Genomic DNA, 18,952 nt, shown 5'->3' with positions numbered 1-18,952 from the left:
GACCTTGTGCAGGATGTAGTGTAACTGAGTAATAACAGCTTCTATTGTTAGGCAGATTTTTATTGTTAGGAACATTTCATGCAGGCAGCTCATGAAATATTTACAAAAATTGCCAGATTGGAGGAGGGGGAAAAGGGCAGGGGTTTGGCGAGGCAGCAGAAAAGAGATTTTGGAAAGGTATTTTGTAGGGATGGCTGAGTGATTCCCCCTCAGAGACAGGATATCTGCTGGGTGGAAAGGAGATTGGGCAGCCTGGATGTGATCCCTCTGCCATTCCCATCTGCAGCTGCCACCACATAAGGAAATAAACCTAAAAAAATAAAGGCAGTTATTTTCTGGAGGCCACTCTTCCAGTCTGGCATTTTGGTTTGGGTAATCCTGGAAGTTGTTTCTTTTCCCACTCCACGAGCTCCCCCTACAAGCAAGAGAGTTTTCCCATTTATGTCACTTTTCTGTCTTTAGGAGATTCTCCTGGATTTTTCCCTTGTCTCTTTTGAATAGACCTGGTGATGCTTTCAGGCTTTTCACACAGCTCTTTCTTCTCCCACTAAAAATGCTTTTGTGGAGACCTGAGAAAAGTTGCATAAGGTCCTTCATTCCTGATGACTGTTCTGAAAGCACCATCACCTTTTGACTGAGAGGTTGCTATATTTAGTAAAGGGTCCATCTATCTTTTCAAATGTGATGCTTTAGAAGGAGGTTTAACTTATTTCCCAAGGCCCAGGGTACAGCAGACAGGGTTTCAAGTGGTTTGTGGCTATAAAGAGCTTGACCAATCTCAGTGAAGTAATTTTTCCTCCCACATGTCTTCCACTCCCTGCCTCTGCTCCATTGTAAATTTGAAAAGTGAAATAAAGGGTTGGATTTTGTCAGGAGAGCTGTGTTGTCTCTGGGGTCCTGCTGCTCATCACTGGTAGTTGTGCTCACCTGTAACAAGTCTTATCCTCAGTGGCAATTTCATTATTTTCTTAGAGGTACAAATTAGATGAAAAACACTGTAAAAAGGATTCCTACATATCTGAACACAGCTCTTAGGATTTCCTGAATCTCCTCCAAGTCCACTGCTTTTCCCAAACATTCTGGCAGCAACACACTTAAATTCTTGCTAAGTGTTTTTTTGCTAGGGTTCTTAACCTCTTGGATTTAAAGACTAATGCACTGGTAATCTTGCTATAATTCTTCATCCAGGAAGAGATGGATGTGCCAGCTTTAAATTCAGGATCTTTGAGGTACACAGGAGATTCAGGCTAATTTCACCTAATGCATAAAAACTAGGGCTTCACAAGTGTTGTGTATCCCTTCCCAAAGAGATCATCCTCCTTTCAAGAGATATTTAAAGGGCTGTAGCAAACAGTTAAGTCTCCACATAGTGAAAAGGAAGGAAATTGTCATTTTCCCCATGTATAAGGAGCAGTGATGGTTCAACCTTCACACACCATGCAGGTGGCAGGAGGAGGAGGGGTGGCTTTTTTTTCCACATACAATAAAGACTTTCTTTTTAAATTCTCACAACTTGGTAAATATGTCATGGGGAAAAAAAAAATTAAAAGAATCAGCTGAAACTTTGACATTCCTTTAGTGATTCTGAGAATTGTCATGGCTTTTTAAAGTGGCCTTTCCATCCTTGTGGTTTTTAATACCTTCTCCCATGGTACCAGGGGGATCTATTAATTTCCCATCACTTTGCCTGTGAGATGGTTAATATGCTTTTCATGCTGTACTGTGTGGTTTCCATTTTCACTACACTTGTTTCCAGTAGTTTACAACCACTAGCTCCAGATTTCTGAAATTCTTATAACGAGAGACAAAAAAATGCTCCTTTTGCATCTTGTTGCCTTTTATTCATAATAGTAGGAAATATAATCTTTTTAATCACTGTGATAGAAATGCAATAATATATGTCGAGCAAGAGATACTTAAAATCTTTTAAAGGTGGTTTTACCTCAATTACCATTTGATTTATCAACCAAGATCAAGAGCAAATTTCCCATTCCTGTATAACATGAGTATTTAGGAAGATCTGCCAGAATAAACTTGAATTTGCTGTCCTCTGCCTAGAGCCAGTATTGGCAACAAAGCATAGAGAGCACAGGAGGACAGTGAGGATGTCAGAGGTGCCACCTTGATGAGCTTTTGTGCAAGCTCAGCCCCCTCAGAAAAATCACTGGCCTTTTTTCTCCCCAAGGCAACCTCTCTGAATGTCATTTAAAGCTGACCCTTCTCAGTTCTTTTTGAAATCACCTCTCTTCCAATGCCACATTGAGTGTCTGGACCTTTTCCTATTTTGGGAAAATCGCTGAGAGGGAAGAGCTAAGCAAAGCCTGGGGGAGGGATGGGTGTTTTGGTTTGCCCAACACCAGGACAACAGTGTCAAGCTTCTCTGTAGTATTTGAGTGGCATTTGTTATCCCTGCATTTCAGAGCAGGGAATTCAAGGAGCAGAGGAGTTGTGTGCTCACAGTAATGCAGAAAGTCAGATTTCTTGTCTCCTGGCTCAGGCTGCCCTCACAGATTCACTGAGCTTTCACTAGCAGGGGGTGGAAATTTTATTGTCCAGGAGTTGAGTAATTGCACGTAACAGATTATTTTCATGAAAAATTGAAAATTTGCAAAATATTTTTTTTAAAGCTATCATTATTCTTTAGTTCATTTAGCCATATGCCTCAGTGTTTTTCAGTAATTGCTCAAACAAGCACAGATAATTAACCAAGAAGCCAATAAAACCATTAAAAAAACTGAATGCGCATAAGCTTTCAGTGATGCTTTCAACCCACTGGAACAGGCCTTTTGAAAGGGTTTCACAGGTTATTCTCCATCATGGAGAATATTCAGCAGCTCACAACAGTCCAGGAAAGCTCAGCCCAGGTGAGAGCAGCAGGGTGAGACATGGCTGGGGAATGATCCCATATGGGGGCACCAACTGGTGCTGCTGTAAGCTCTTGACAAAAGTAAGAAGGTATTTTTCTCCAGAGGTGATCTTAGAGAAAGGATTGTGGCACTTGGAATTAAACTAAAGGAGGATAAACCCAACTGTGTTTAAATGTATTAAAATCTACAAATAACGTGGTACATCCAGGTATGTTCAATAACACTGTTAGAATTTCCTGTATATTCACATCTCCATTTAAACTTTAACTCACATTTTAATTAATGTTACAACTGTTACAGGAATTGTGCATTAAGTGGCGTATCTGAAATGGGGAAAAATGTTCAGTTAGGGGGAAAAAATCCTTCGTAGGAACCTTTGTAGGCTGTGTCTGAGTAGTGCTGGGTGCTGAGCCTTCACTAAATTTGCTGATCAGCATCAGAGGGGTCCTGGTGTTCCTCATCTGTGGTGAGGAAAGGCTCTGTGTGCCACTGCTCCACCTGAAACACAGATGGAGCAAAAGGCACAGCGTCTCTCTGCTCTTTATGACCCACTTCATACTCATGGTCCTATGGGCCATTCAGGCCTTCAATTTTGTATCGTGAGCAAACTCAAAAAAAAGGACAGAAATAGCTCCTTGGCACTAGCCAGCCATCCTTTACATAGCTCAAATTGATTTATTCAGGTCAGAAATCAAAGCCAGTTTCATTTCTGCAGCTGGCAGGATAACCATTAAAGTTTAAAACCTTCAGCGACGCGAGTACCTTAAAAATCATATTTCTGTCTGAATATTTTATCTGCAACATTTACAAGTGACATCTGAGATCATGGGGACTGAAAGAAATGGGAGTGGAATATGTTTCTTCTTATTATTTCAGTTGTGTTTACTTCATGCATGCAGCACCATTTTGGATATTGCCACTCACAGCTTTGCCTTCAGAAGCACGAAAGGAATGATGTTGACCCTGTTTAATGTGGGTATTTCACTCAACAGAAAGAGGGAGAAGAGCAGTGGAGAAAAATCTGAAGAGCTGTTATTTTGTCTATAGAAACTGGTCATAAGAAGTCTGACTGGCTGGACTGAAAGTACATGAAACCTATTTATTTAAAAGAGAATATTCTTGTATGACTCCTTTTTTGATCTTGCTGAAGTCTAGAGAAATGTAGATAAGAATAAGTGAGAGTCAGAAAATAATAGTCTGTAGTTTTAAGGAGTTATTGGTCTTTTGTCAGACAAAACTAATAATTATGAAGAGCTGTCTTTTGAAAGAATTCTTAGTAACTTCTCCAAGAATTTTTATGCTATTGTACCATAACAAGACAATTTTTCACCACTGTGGGGTTTTTTTCAGTATTTTAATTTGTATTTTCTTTCTAAAATATGTAATTGTGTAATCCCTCCCACGGTACCAATCTGTTTTAAAGATAGCGTGGATATCTAGGTGTCTAAAATACAAAGCAAAAGGAAAACAAACTTGTTAGTTTTAGTATAAGTCCTTGTAATGCAAAGTAAAAAGTCTGAAAAGTGAGGGGTTTTTCACACCTGAGTGGAAATGTGAGTTAATCTCTCATATCTCAGAGATAATGCTCAGTGACCACCAATAACAAGAAATCTTACAAGCCCAAGTGCAGCTTTTTCTACAATTCAACTTTATGGCTCCATTCAGCTTGAGACAGTTTTTTTGGGTTTTTTTTTGAAATTGTAGTTGAATCACAAAGCAAGAAGAACAAATCTGTTCTTCATGTCTGGTATCTCCTTTGGAGACCTTTGTGCCTCACTCTGTGCCCAGAGACTGCCCTGTACCTACACCTGCCACAAGAAGAATTATGTTTACACTGTTCTTACTAGCACAGATACTCCCAGGTCAAAAGTTTCAGACTGGCTCAGAAAGATATCTGGCTCTGTGGATAGGATTCAAATATTTTTCTTACTTATCTGATGACACAAGGGCTGTCTCAGTGTGGTTTTCATAGTTGTACATGCTGATGATGAATGCAGTGTTTGACTGAAATCACCAAAGGACCCAAGAAGTTGCTGACTGTCCTCTGAGATGTGTTTTGTGATCTGTCTCTGCATGGGCAGCCACGAAAACAGACTTCTAGTCAAAGAGATCATCATTCCCATCATTATGTGCAGATCAGTCTGCAATTTTGCTGCTGATGCTGATATGAGTGTTTTGATGTGCAGAACGTAATGGGCATAATGGTTACCAGCCCTTTCTGCTGTGTAAACAATGCTGAATGAACGTGTCACTTGCAATGCCTAATTTTGATTTTAAAATGCACTAGGGCACTTCTGATACAGATTCAGAGTGAATAGCATCAACTTTGTTTTGTGAGTATTAATTGATTTTATTCTCTCTGTTGCAGTACTCAAAACCAGACAGGCATCCGGGGCCTATTCTGCACAAAGTGATGGAGTCTAGTTTTTCAGGCCCTCAGTCTTTCCCAGAGGCCTTGTCTCCTGACAGAGGAACCCAGCCCATCAAGCACCACAGGTGAGCAAACATCTGTTCTGGTGAGAAACTGTGCGCAGGGAAGTCGTGGGGCTGCGGGTCCGTGCGCGGGTTTATGTGACAACCTCACACAGAGGGGTCACAAATTGTGACGTGAGTGCAGACTCACACAGAGGACAGCAGGCAGCAGCAGGTCAGACATGGAAAACTTTTTTATTTTTCTGACTCTATCAACTTATATACACTTTGTACAGAAGGCCAGGATTGGCCCAAGAAGGTTACAACTTCATGACTCCATTGGTCGCTCTGACTATTAATCAAGTTCTTCTCTTAGAGAAGAACTATGCAAAACACATTGATAATTTCTAAAAATACATATAGTTTACATGAAGCGGTATTCTATATTTCTATATTCTATATTTCTATATTTCTAAAAATACACATAGTTTACATGAAGCAGAACAGATGAAGGCCCTCAGTCCTGAAAGCACATGGAATGAACAATGACTTGTTTATGAAAATATGGTGGCCTTTGAAAACAAGGCTTTGAAAGTTTGGATGGTTGTTTCCAAGAGGAAAAAAAAAGAGGAATGCCACCCATCACTGGATGAGATTCAGATTAAAATTCTGCTTCTGACTTTTTTTGTATGAGAAACATTGCAGGTGCTTCATTACAGGACTAGAAACTAAACTGGAGTTTGGTGGAAGCAATAGTGTTGGTGGAATGACAGTGATAACCCATCTGATCCAGTGCACACAGAGAGAGAGAGAGAGAAAAGGCTGAGAAAAATGAGTTTGGAATTTTTTCAGCTAGATAATCTGCAGTGGAAGACTTGTTTATTAAAAGGATTTTTAATTTTTTTTAATTACTAAAAGAAAAGTCTGGGATTGCATGAGGTTATGATCTGTCTTCTGTAGTATTTGGTGCATTTTCTGTGCAGTCTCTCAGCCAGCTCTGTGCTTTTTCTTATTTGAATAAGGGATTTGCTTAACCTACAAGGCACCACATGTAAGCCAGAAAGGGATATTTGCATCCTATCTACTTTTACCTTACTTAAGCCTTTAATTTGGCATGAAAAAAATAATGCAGATTGTCATGTCAGATCCATTTCTTAGGTCTTTCTCCTTATTACACAAAAATTTTCAAAAACATAATAATCTTATTAACTATAGATAAGCTATGGGTCTGTTGGCTAGAATGCTTTCTGTGGAAGTTCTGGGAAGAATTTTATCACCATTTAGTCACAACATGAGTTTAGAAAATACTCAGTGACATTCCCTTACCTTTTAATAGTGTGATTGCAATAGCCAAGAAATGTCTTTGCTTCAGAACTAATGTAAGAAGTGGGATGACTAGTTAATTTGTAAAGAATTCTTTTGTAGTTTTAAAGCTTAAGATTTATTATACAAAGCCCTTGTTTTATAAAATATGCAACAGACTTGAACATTTAAGACTTAAAAGACTTCCTTTATTTTATGCATCATGTGAGACCTTCCTAATTTATTTTCTAAGTAGTATTCACTGTGGACAAATGGCCAAATGTGGATTTTATACTAAATATCCCTTCATTTCATTCCAAACCTGACTGAGCCTGGAAAAATTCTCTCAGCTCTGCAGGTTCTCTCTTTTATGCCGTTCTAAATTCTATTGTTATTTTATTTCTGCTTGCTCCAGAAATGCTTTGCTCTACATCCAGACCTGTTTTCTCTGCTGGTGTTTTCAACGACACTAATGATGGGTGATTATTTCTTAAAATCAGGAACTGGCTGTTTTCAGGTCCTAAAACTAACAAATTTTGGCCTGGAAGTAAGACTGTGAATGTAGGGAATCGTTTGGAGTTGCTGAAATATGACTTTCAGAGACCAGCTAATTATTTCACCTAAATTAGGGATAACAGCAATTTTCTGTCTCAACAAACCTCAGCTACACAAAAAGAATTAATGCAGAGATTAAGTTGAAAATTGAAATTTAATCTCAAAAAATATTTAGCCTGTGTTATTATTAATCTCCTAAAATATTTTGCCTGCAACGTGCACTGCTGTTACCAGTAGAAGAATGTTACATTTTCTACTTGCGGATGTAAAATAACTCTTGGAACTGACAGAATTCAAAATTAACAAATGTGTTTAATCAGTAAACTTCCCAAATGTGTTTAATCAGTCAACTTCCTGCAAACGTATACAATGTGTTCAAAAATTTGTCTTGGATTATCTGTTGATCTTGGTAAGAAGGAAACCTCACAGTGCCTTATTTTCTAATAGATAGAAGTAAATTAGAGTTTTGTTAATTATGGGTTGAGTTGTGATCTCTTTGAATAGCAGTTTTCTTGGTAATTAGTCATCCTGACTTTCATTCATGGATTCAGTCATCCTTGATTTTAGAGGGATTCATTTCACAGAATGCCACGATGAAAGCCAAATGCAGAGGCTTTCAGCCTGGAGCAGTTGTATTGTCTTACAAAAATGCCAAAATAGGATAAACTTACCCTAAAATTAATAATAATTTGTGTTTTCATTTTTAATGAACTTTTCACACCAAAAAAAAAAAAAAAAAACATGGAAAAGATCTTTTTTTCATTTCATAAGCATTTTATTCTTTATGCTGCTACTATAAGTGATTGACTCTGCAGTAGAGGAAGGAGCAAATTATTCTGTACATAAGGCTATTGAATTTCAAAGAGCAAGTATAGATAAATTAAAGCAACTAAGAATGTAAAGGCAGAGAAAACCTGAAAGGAAGAAGGTGTAAGGAATCTGCTATTTTCCCAAAGGAAAAGCCAAACTGATGGTGGGACAGAGATAATAATTGAAGCAGTTAGAGGAAACCTGAATTAATAGATTTCATTTTTTAATGAAAAGTTGAGATGACTATTTGAGGACAAAGGTCGAATATGACCAGAATCGAATGTATGAAAATAGACATTCCTACAGTCAAAGTGGAAGTAAAATGTGGAAATCAAAGCTTTCAAGATAATTTGGTTAATCTTGATAAAAAAAAAAAAAAAATTGGAAGAAGAACCAGATCACGAAATTTCATGTCTGGGAGCAAAATCTATAAAAATGGGAACTGTGACATGAGATGATGGATTAGCAAGTGTCAAATATTTAGGAAGATGAAGAATTTATCAAAGTTACTAGGAAACCAATTATGCTGAATTTGAATAGTCAAGACTTTATGGCAAATGAGGAGGAACAGGATTCTTGTAGTAGACATAAAAAAGGCAAAAAATTATTTACTATTTTACCAACAGCAGGTACTGCAACATATGCACTGAGTTAGATCTCTACATAATCTCAGTCACTGTTGTCATATGTCTCTAATACTTTTAAGGAGAGAAAGTAGGGACAGGCAGAGAAACTCTAATGTGGATGCACAGAGTGGTTAAAATGGAGAAATTGAGGACTTCTGTTGGGTAGGTAGGACATTCACCAGTGCAGCACTCAAAGAATTAGTCCCCAGCACTGGGAACAGACTTTTTTTGTGCCAAGGTCATTGAACAAAGCTGGAAGACAGGATATTGTGAGAATGCACCACTGTTATCTCACCTGGTTAAAATGGCCTCCCCTGTTCCATGGACTCAAATGGCATTCCCAAGCTGAGGAATGAATGATTCATGTTTGTTAGAAGTCTGTCTCATGTCAGTCTTCAGTTCAGGAGACTGGAAAGGGTGTATGACTGCTGCCTGTGAATACACGAGAAGCAGAAGACCTATTTAAAATGAAGAGTGTGGTGGTACATATATATCAGCTGAATATTCATCAGGAGTAATTTTAAACTGAAAAGAAGTCCCAAAGTTCTCAATATAGAACAACTTTCTGTAATAGTAGCCTGGATATCATCATCAATTTAGGATGGAGGTTGATCAATGCACTACAGGATGTCTATGATGAGGTTATGGCAGGGGATTAAACTCAGTGCAACTGACACACCTCAAATGCTCTGTTCCCCTTTTCCTACTGTTCTATCACCAGGATGGTGACACAGGTAGCACTTGAAGGATTTTTGTAGAGTTCCAAAGTCCCTGAGTAGCCTCAAAACCTCCCATTCCCAAAGACAAGAATATCCTGAAGGAATCGATGCTCACATTTCAGAAACCAAGAGTAGATTTGTAGCTGCAGGCTGTATTTATTAATACTGAAATCGGTTGAAGGTCTCAGTAGTTGATCCATACAAATATTAGCAGTAGATTGTCTAACAGCCTAAAAAAGTGGCTCTGAGGGAATATCAGAGGGCACTGCCTGGCTCTGTCATTGGGGTATGTATTTACTGGGTGGTTGGTAATTCACTCAAAAGTAGCACAGAAGGATTCCAGAATTGCTGTAAAAATGCTGCTGGTCTTCTCTTCATGACCATGGGCAACTGCACTTGGGAGTTTTGTGTGTGCCCCAAGAAGAGAATACTCCACCTGTAGGATCAGACTTTGTTTTCACTCAGTTGCTCAACCCAGAGAAAATTCTCACAGGAAACAACTGGCAAGAATTAATCCCAGTTTCTTAGTTAATTTTAGGATGGTTGAACTGCTCTTTTCAAAACAATAATTCATCAGAACTATATTTCTCCCTAGTTTATGCATCACTTGTGAACCACTTCATGCATATTCTGATTTTTTTTTTTATTCTGAAGTAATTGATTGAAAGATTTTTAAGGACGTATCTGCTACAGCTTTATGTATTGGTCTATTTTATTGAACAGCTCACATATGTGGGCTGGTTTCTTTTACCCAGGTAGACCAGAGTGCAGGGAGGAAGAAACCATAATGTTGGCTAAAAGAAAATAAATTCCCTGAAGAAATCTAAAAAACCATTGTTTGCCTGAGAGGGAGGAATTTTTCACATGAGCAATAGAGAAGTCTGAGAGGGACATTACATTTGCATTGCTGATATTTATATCAGTTTTGTGTAGAAGGAAAAGCTTTGTGCTGGAGATCCTTTTCCCTAGAATTTCTAATAGAAATTCTTAGGGATTTTTCTTTTTGGTGCCTGGAGAAACTACTGTTATCCTGCAGCTTGTAGCTGCACTGTCTGTAAGTATTTCCTGATCTTTAGTCAATTTGTCTTGTCCATAACCTCAAATGATTTTTGTTCATTCTTTCCTCAGTTTTTGGTTGGATTTTTTTTTTGTTTTGTTTTGTTTTGTTTTGTTTTGTTTTTTTGTTTTTTGACAGAAATATTGAAAGCATTAGAACCTCATGTTAGCAACAAATTGCTTAGACTGTGTCAGTGCTGGAAGTTCTGTGGTTGTAGGATTGTGGCAGATCCCATTGATCTCAACATTTCTATATTTTATATCCATTACCTTCAGTATGTGTTGAAATTATATCTATTACAAATAGAGCTTTTGTGAATTTGCATATGGAGATCAAGTGCTCTCATCCAACAAGGAAGATGCTCAAAGGCATCAAAGCAGCCACAAATTAAACAATAAAAATCTCCAACTTCAAAGATTTGTAATAAATCTGAAGTTTGTTTTTTACTTTTGAATTCCATTGATGATTATGCTCAAGTCAATAAAAACCCCCCAAAATTCATAATTCCATCACAAATTATTCATCCACCTGCATCTTTTGAGATCCCCTGCTGTATTAATCTCAGGCTCTCCTGAGCAGAAATTGTCAATTATTTTGTGATGTGGTGGTGTTATTTTACAGAATATGAACTGTAGCTTGCAACTCCAACTCAGCCTTCAGAGTTGAGGGGCCAGTATTTCAGATTTTTAAAAAGGTTTTTTCACAGCCTCCTTAGTTGCAAAGGAAAAATCTTTTTTAAGGAAGCATGAAAAATCCTGGAGGGAATGCTATTGCTGTGAGTTGTTGGTCTTTTTAATTAAAAAGCACTAGAAAAGTAAAGGTATGGAAGAAAACAGAGGTTTAACTGCAATGGAGCAGTAGGATACAGAGGGCTGAATTTATTTCTTATTTTAACTTTGGGTGGAAAAGGTTGATTTTAATGGAAGAGAATTTGTCCAAGGTACTTGTTCCAAGCAAGAATTGCTTTGGGAGTAGATGTGGCCCTAACTGTAATTAAAGTTCCCACTATGTAAAAAATGCAGACGACTTTTAAGTCACATTATAATAGGAAAAAAAAGAAGCAAACTTAGCAAAAGTCTTTCCCATTGCTGAATTTTGTCATAAGTTGGAATTCTTCACACAGCCAAAAATAACGACTCGTAAAAGGCATCTACAAACCCTGTGTTAAGTTATCATTAAAGATGTAAGAGCATATGAGGTAACACCTGAATTTCTGAGAACCAGAAGATGCCAAGAAAAACAGGAGTAGCTGAAAAATGGATATTCAGTCACGCCATGCAGTACTGAGACCTGTTAGCAGTAAAAATGGGTTATGCCTTGCCTTAGTTCCGTGTTCCCATATTTTTGCATTAGCAAATTTATGGTTTATATACCAGAACTGTGGATTCTAGATTATTTTTCATTCCTGCATGAAATGAAAACAACAACAACAAAAAAATCCACTCTCCTTCCAAAACACCGGGCAAACATTTACAAAACCAATTTCTAAAATAACTAGAAAACTATGACTTGTTTTTATCAAGTTTTGGTTATATCATCTAAAGAAAAAGCACAGTATTTATCAACATATATAAACAACAAAACAATCTGTATATAAAACAGGAATAAAATAATACAGAAATCCTGTTCAAGGTAGAGAAAACTTGTCTTAGATGCCTTCTTCAATCTGCAGTTCATAAGCTTCACTTACGTTCTTCACTTGCACTTTTTTCTCAATTTAATGGTTTTGTATCAGGAGGCAGCACCTCGCAGGCTGATAGATAATATACTGGGCTTTCAGTTTAGGATCTAATTTTGAATTCAGCCGTGGCTATGAGAGAGCTGTATTGTTTGTTTATGCTGTCTGAGGACTCAGCTCTCTATAGCAGGATTATGATATGCAGCACGGAAAAGAGAAGCATCCTTCATCAAATGCAAGAAAACATTTCATATGGTGGGCAATTATTTGCATTCCTAGAAAAGAGGTGATGTATTAAACAATGGCATAAACAGCAGCTAATGGTGGACTGCACTATTAAATTTCCATAGAGAATATCTCCTGACATCATAGACTGCCACAGCAAGGTTTATAAGAACAGTAATCCATGCATTATTAATCCTGAACCTTTACTTTGCAGAATTTCATTGCTTTTTTGGTATGATAATTTTTGCTGTACTCTTGGTGTTGTTCCTAGAAGTCTCTCTTCATGCTGCAGCCCAGGACAAAAAAGTGGGATGCTCCATAGAAATGCCTTTCGGAGGACTCCTCCCTTGCCCCGGGGTAGGTTCAATGGGATCACAGGACCAGCATATCAACAGCTGGAAGAGTCCAGGATCACAGACCAGGACACAATACCTTATCACGGGTGAGTAATGCCACACCTGAAGGGAGCCACTTTTAAAACAGTGGGGTTTAAAATAAAACAATGTGCATTGCCAAGGGGGTTCTCTACAGATAGCTTCATACAGGTTGGTCTTCAAAAATGCACAAAAAATACATTATTTTTTCTTTCCTTTTTAAATTCAGTTTATTAGATCATTGACTGTGAGCTCCAGCTGTACATAAGGTCTGGGTTTCAGAGGTTCTCCTGAGAACCTACAGCTGCCTTTGAAGTCCTTTGCAATTGCTGAGATATTTTGCATAATATTTACATATCCCTATAGATTTCCAAAGACGTTCCAGAATATTACAAGCATATTTTATATAAAAACAGGAGCGATATCTGGAATGGAATAAAAACCCCACTCAGTTTTACCTGGGAGTCACAGTGAAACTCTTCACTCTCACAGGTGAAACTGGTGGGTGTCTGGTGGCTTCTTTTAAATAAGTTTGGCTCTCACTTGTGTCATTGTTATTATTTGCTTCTTTTGAAAGAAATAGTTGTTTATTGCCTCTTGCAGTAAACATATTATTGTTCATTTGTGTGATATGTGGATATAATTCCTGGTGAAAATTTCCTACTGGAATTGCCGCTCTTGCAGAAAGGAGCAGGCTGGCAGCAGCATCCTATGGTGCAGGCTCTGGGAAGTGCCAGAGCCTCCTCCCAGCCTGAGGAGTGAGGTACAAACCAGCAAAGCTGTGGTTAATTGTATTTATTCTTGTCCAGGAAATCAGTGTGTGACCTTACAATGTATCAGCTTGTACTGGCCTGTATTTTAAATTTGCAGTTCTGCAAAATTTGATATTGGGACCAGACTGTGAGGCCTTCTGGCCTCAATCCACTCAAGCACTTCATCCATATTTTGTGCACTAAGGATGTTTACCCTCAAATATCTGCTGGTTTCACAGTGTTGGTGTTCTCCTCAGATTTCCAGCCCAAACAAAAAGCTCCCTTGTTTCCTGCAGAAGTTACACTGCTTCTTTCCTTCTCCTTTTTCACCTCCATCTTTCCCTATCAGGATGCACAAACTGAAGTGGTTTGTCTCCCTAATTCTGTGAATATTCTGAACTTCCCCCAGCAGCAGCCTGGCTGAAATGTGGTCAGGACTGAAGCTGTGGGTGTGTGTTATATCAGTGTAAGTGCTGACAGGGCTGGCCCCAAAGCCTGGCTGAACCACTGGAATGATTCCCATCCATCTTCATGGTCCTTGCTGTCAGGCTGGAAACATTGCACACCTTTAGGCACAGGGCTTACAGCAGAGCTGCTGAGACTGTGCTAAATAAAATCCATCCCATATTTAAAGTTTCAGTACCTTCTGTCTCTCTTTGATATTTGTTCTTAAAGCGGGCAGTAAAATTATTGTGCTTCTTTCAATTTCGTTCTTTAATTCAGACTCTTACACACTTTATAACATAATTACTGTTGAATTTATAAATGTTTGCTTTTGTTGCTTGGTTTTAGGAAGAGGGTGGAGAGAGAGAGAGCTGCACTTTGAAACACATGCACATGAATTAATTTATTCAGACAAAATAATTTTTTCAGATAAAAACCCAGATATATTTCTTCGGAGGAACTGTGGCTCTGGGAAAGTTAATTATAGGAAAATGTAATTAAGGTTCTGCAATTATAGTTCTAAGTCTCAGGCTATTGAAAACAGCAGCAGTCTGGTGTCATACACAGAAGCATGGATCAGTTTGTAATTAACTAAAAGCCAGGTCTCACATGGTTTAGATGTAATATCCCTTCTAGTTTAATACCTCACCTGTTGCACACAGCTGTATGCACTTTAATTCAGCCTCAGTTCTCCTTTGAAAGCCCTGTGAGCATGGGGCAGAAACATGTAATTCTGGCATAAAATTGGTGTGTCTATCCGTATTTCAAAAAATATTATGGAAATATGCCAGGCATTTCATTACATGTCACTGCTGCTGCTGCCAGGTAGTTTTCAAAGTACCAAGAACAATTGAATCTCTATTGTGGAACTCGCAAATGTTACTGTTTTCTCACCAGACCCATTTTAATTCAGTCTTTTCTTGGTTTTGCTTATATATCATCCATATAGTACCTACATTGCATGTGAAATTCATTTAAAACATTCACTCCCTTTGTTTTCAGGGTGCAGCCCAGAATATATTTAGGGCCTGAATTACCAAAAAAGGGACTAATGCAACTGATGCGATCTCTCCAGCTATAGTCGTTTGAACAATTATATATAAACAAAGGAAACAAGAATGGGCACAACCCAAAGGTCTGCACTGTTTTGTTTTCGTTTATTTTTTTTTTTTTTGTAATTGTCCTTCCTCAGGAATAATACCCCTGATCAGTATTTCATTTATCCTGAGTCTTGAGAGCTGGTTATAGGTGTGTCCATGGATGGCTATAGGTGTGTCCAAGCACAGTCCCAAGGTAGTTAACCAAGGATGAGTCTCAGGTGTAGAACAGCTGCAGCTGTGGAGCACAGACAAGACCAGCACACATCCCAGAAAGCTGATTGCTCTGTTATTCCCCTGGATGCCACTTCCCAAAGCAGTATCTCTTTCCCTCACCTGGCAGCAGAGTTCCCAGCACTCCCTCCTTGTCGCAGAGTTCCCAGATGGGGATGCCAGGAGAGTTCTGCTGTGTGGGGCTGTGCAGAGCTCCATGTGGGCAGAGGGGTGTGTGCAGCACCTGTACAGACTCCGTGCCACTACACACAAGAGAATTACAGGTCAGTGGCACTCTGATGGAAAGGAACCTAAAGTTGTCTCCTGCTCCCTCTTGAGTGACACCTTGCCAGGAGTGTGGGGCCAGAGGAAACCTTTCCAGTTAATTACTGTTTGTGCCAGTACTGGGCTATGCAGTTTCGTGCAATTCAGTTTCTCCTCCTTAACTCTTTTTCTGCTCACACCAAAAAGCAGGAGGCACCTGTGAGTAGAAGGATATCCCTAGTGAGGTCCAGCAGGCTTAAGGAGCTTTTGGAATAATACCTTTCCAAGTCAGAGCACCTGCTTCCACACCAGATCTAAATGTTGCTCTCCTCATAAATGGATGAAACATATTAGATTCGCCATTACCTTGCCTTATTAAATAGTGATAAGATGATTATAAATAACTTACGTTCTGGTACTGAGATGATGTCTGTGGTCCTAAGCAATCATGACTGGCAATATAGTAACTCCTAGAGCACCATTTTTTCTAGAAGTACTAATTTCAGATGGGAAGCATCTTTTTTTTTTTTTTTTTTTTTTTTTTTGGTCATTGTTTATTTTGTATTTATTATACTTTCCATTTCTGTTGTTTGTTTTTTTTTTTAAGTAATACTTGTAAACAAAACAGAGTTTGGCTTTGAAACAAAATGGAAATGTTGATAAAAATTCATTAAGTTGCCTCACAATCAATACTATTATGTTATAATATGTGTTAGTGGAGGATACAGGATTTTTTTTTTAATAGTATTACAGTATCAAGAGAACACAGACATTTGCTCAAGTCCTATATATGAGCTCTATTTCCAGATGAAATCTAATACAACAAATCAGGCCAACATTATGAGTACAGGCTATTGAAAAACAATTTTTTTTCAGAGGTACACTGCACTTAGATTCTCTGCTTGTTTGAAGGAGAGTACAGACAATCATTCCTATGTAAATAAAGACTACACAGCCATGAGTGGTAAATGTTCTTTTTATCTACACTTTTTTTTAAAGTGTTTTCCAAAAACAACCATTTGATGTTGAGAGTTTTGACACTGAAGAAAGCATCAATCTGTTTCCCTGATCAGAAATGTAGGAATAGAATTCAAAATTTATTTTCAAAGAAAATTAATAATACATTCTAACTTCTGAAATATTTTTTTTTAAAAAATTACCATTATTCTCATCTCCTGGTGGGCGAAATGAGACTGAGAGAAAAGCAGTGCTTTGCCACTGGCAGATCTGAGAGTCAAAAGCAGAGTCTGTTGTTTTCCCCAGGGCCCCACCAGGGCCAAGTGCTCCTCTATTTCAAGAGAAAATGGTGTGTATCTCTTCAGCACAGTTCACTGAGCCTCACAGTGTCCCTGCTGCCGGGTGCCCCTGACCACTCGATGTACAGCGAGAACTCTTTTTTTTATTCTTTCCAGGTATTCCTCCAGCGGTTTAAAAACTCCTCAGAACACTTCAATAAATATGCAACTGCCTTCAAGAGAGACAACCCCATATTTTAATAACGTGGATCAGAAGGACTTGGTCAGCTACTCCTCTTCAAGGGCCAGCTCCGTCCCCATCATCCCGTCTGTGGGCTTGGACGAAGCCTGCATGCAGATGCAAAACGTTCCTGAAGTAACAGGCATCAAATGGTGCAAAAACTCCTATTCCGCTGAACTTGTCAACGTGAGTTCCCCAGTCAGTAATTGTCTAATAGCAGAACAGCGGGAAGTGAAAATCCTGCTGGAAACTGTGCAGGAGCAGATCCGGATCCTGCGGGACGCGCGGCGGCCGGAGGACTTTGAGGCGGCGAGCGGCGCCAGCGAGAACACGGCCTTCCTGCCCATGAGCCCCCTGGCCAAGGCAGAGAGAGAGGCACAGTTTGTCTCCAAGAGTGACACACAAAGAGACTCGGGATTGACCAAGTGACTCCTGTCTTGGGGGGCTTGCGGGAGGGCGAACGAGAGGTCCGTGCGCGCGTTCCGGCGAAACGGGAAAGGGAGGAAGTTAAATACAAATTATTTATATGCATTAATTTAAGAGCATCTACTTAGAAGAAACCAAATAGTCAATCGCCCTCATATCATAGTGTTTTTTAACAAAATATTTTTTTAAGGGAAAAGTTCCAGGAAGGGATGAAGCGTGCTTTCAGGTGCTTTCCAGGCAGGATTACACAGTTTCGGTTGCAGAGGGTTTTGCCGTGGTCCTGACAAAGGCTGTCCGAAGGCTTAGGCTATGCATCTCTTTTTTAGTAAGGGCCAAGTACCACTCTTGGATGCATTTCTGGTTTCAGGGCAGCACTGCAGTGAGCTGCTGGGCAGGGATTCAGACCCCGGGGAACACATCCTGTGAGCCCAACACAGATCCAGTCTCCTCTCCTCCTCTGCTCTTGGTTCCAGGTCCATGCCATGAAGACAGGCACACAGACACCTATTTCTGAGTTCTGGTACCTGCTGTGGAGTGATGACAACGTCCCTGAATTGAGCAGGTGCTTAATTCAAACTTAATTCAATGTATCAGTCACCCCAAGAAAGTCAGTGGAATAATTTATGGGATTGGCCAAGAGTGGGAGCAGGATTGGGGTCTGTAGAGATTCAGGGGTCAGGAGCCCCCAGCTGCTCCATCTTCTGAGCTTTGCCTATCAGAGCTGCCTTGGTGGAGAGTGAGGAGAAAATGAGAGAAAATGTGTGTTTTACAACAGGTTTGGTTTTTGGTTTCTGGTTTGGGTTTTTTTAAGTGGAAACATAAACTCTGTTGTTTATTAGCACCCCTCAACATTTCTAAACTTTTACACTTTAAAGGCATTTGTAAGCTCTCAAGGAGCACTTCTCAGTGTGTGTGTGTATTATTTTTTTTTAACTTATTTTTTATTATGGCTTGTTCAGAGAAGAGTCAGGGAGATTCAGTATGATCAAAATCCAGCCAATAAGTGTCCATGCTGCCTAATTTTTTCCTGCATTCAATTCTCCAGTCACTTTAATTAATTATGGCTTAGGCTTGTGAACTTTAAAGCTTCAACCCTGCAGCTGGCTCAGTATGGGCAGACCCACAGGCATGCAGAGATCTGACTCTAATGGAGCTTTCTAAGAGCAGATGGTTTCCACCAAGTCACTCCCTGCAGGGCACCAAGGCCTTAGAGAGGATGTCTCATTCCCTGGTTGCCCTATCCTGATCACATCATCAGCCCTTTTTGTTTAGCTTTCTTTGGAGTCCCTCCTTCCCCCGTAAATTGTAACAAAATATGCAAATTTTGCAATGAATTGGGTTCAGTGACACACCTTACTGGGTTTATTAGTATTAAAATATCTGCTTATTCTTGGGAGGAAAAAAATCAACTATAATAAATAAGTGCTAAATAGCCTTCCCTGGTTAGTGCCAGGAGATTGATTAAAAAAAAAATCAGAGTATATACAGAATGTATTAAAATATTCCTTTGAAGCAAAATAATTGTTAGATTTATTAATGTGCCCCAGACTTTCTAGTTCACAAGTCTCAAGACTTCCCAAAATAGCACAATCAATCACACAGTGCTGTTGTATGTCGAGTCAGAATAAAGCAATATCTTAACCTCTGTCAAGTAA

General features: G+C 39.1%; 1 protein-coding gene across 1 annotated transcript in view; it reads left to right on the top strand.

Moving 5' to 3' along the window:
* NRG3 (neuregulin 3) overlaps positions 1-17,300 on the top strand; it is a gene marked incomplete at its 3' end in the record, with an annotated part of 323,202 nt that extends 305,902 nt beyond the window's left edge. The window contains exons 7-9 of the mRNA XM_083866686.1: positions 5,236-5,363; positions 12,523-12,693; positions 16,808-17,300. Coding sequence (XP_083722812.1) covers positions 5,236-5,363; positions 12,523-12,693; positions 16,808-17,300 — 792 coding nt within the window. The remainder of the gene's footprint in view (positions 1-5,235; positions 5,364-12,522; positions 12,694-16,807) is intronic.
* Between the last annotated feature and the right edge of the window lie 1,652 nt (positions 17,301-18,952).

Source organism: Zosterops lateralis (genome assembly GCF_965231275.1).
Source record: "Zosterops lateralis genome assembly, chromosome: 8".
NCBI lineage: Eukaryota > Metazoa > Chordata > Aves > Passeriformes > Zosteropidae > Zosterops > Zosterops lateralis.
Note: the sequence above shows the minus strand (reverse complement) of the source record. Positions and strands in the feature narration are given on the sequence as shown.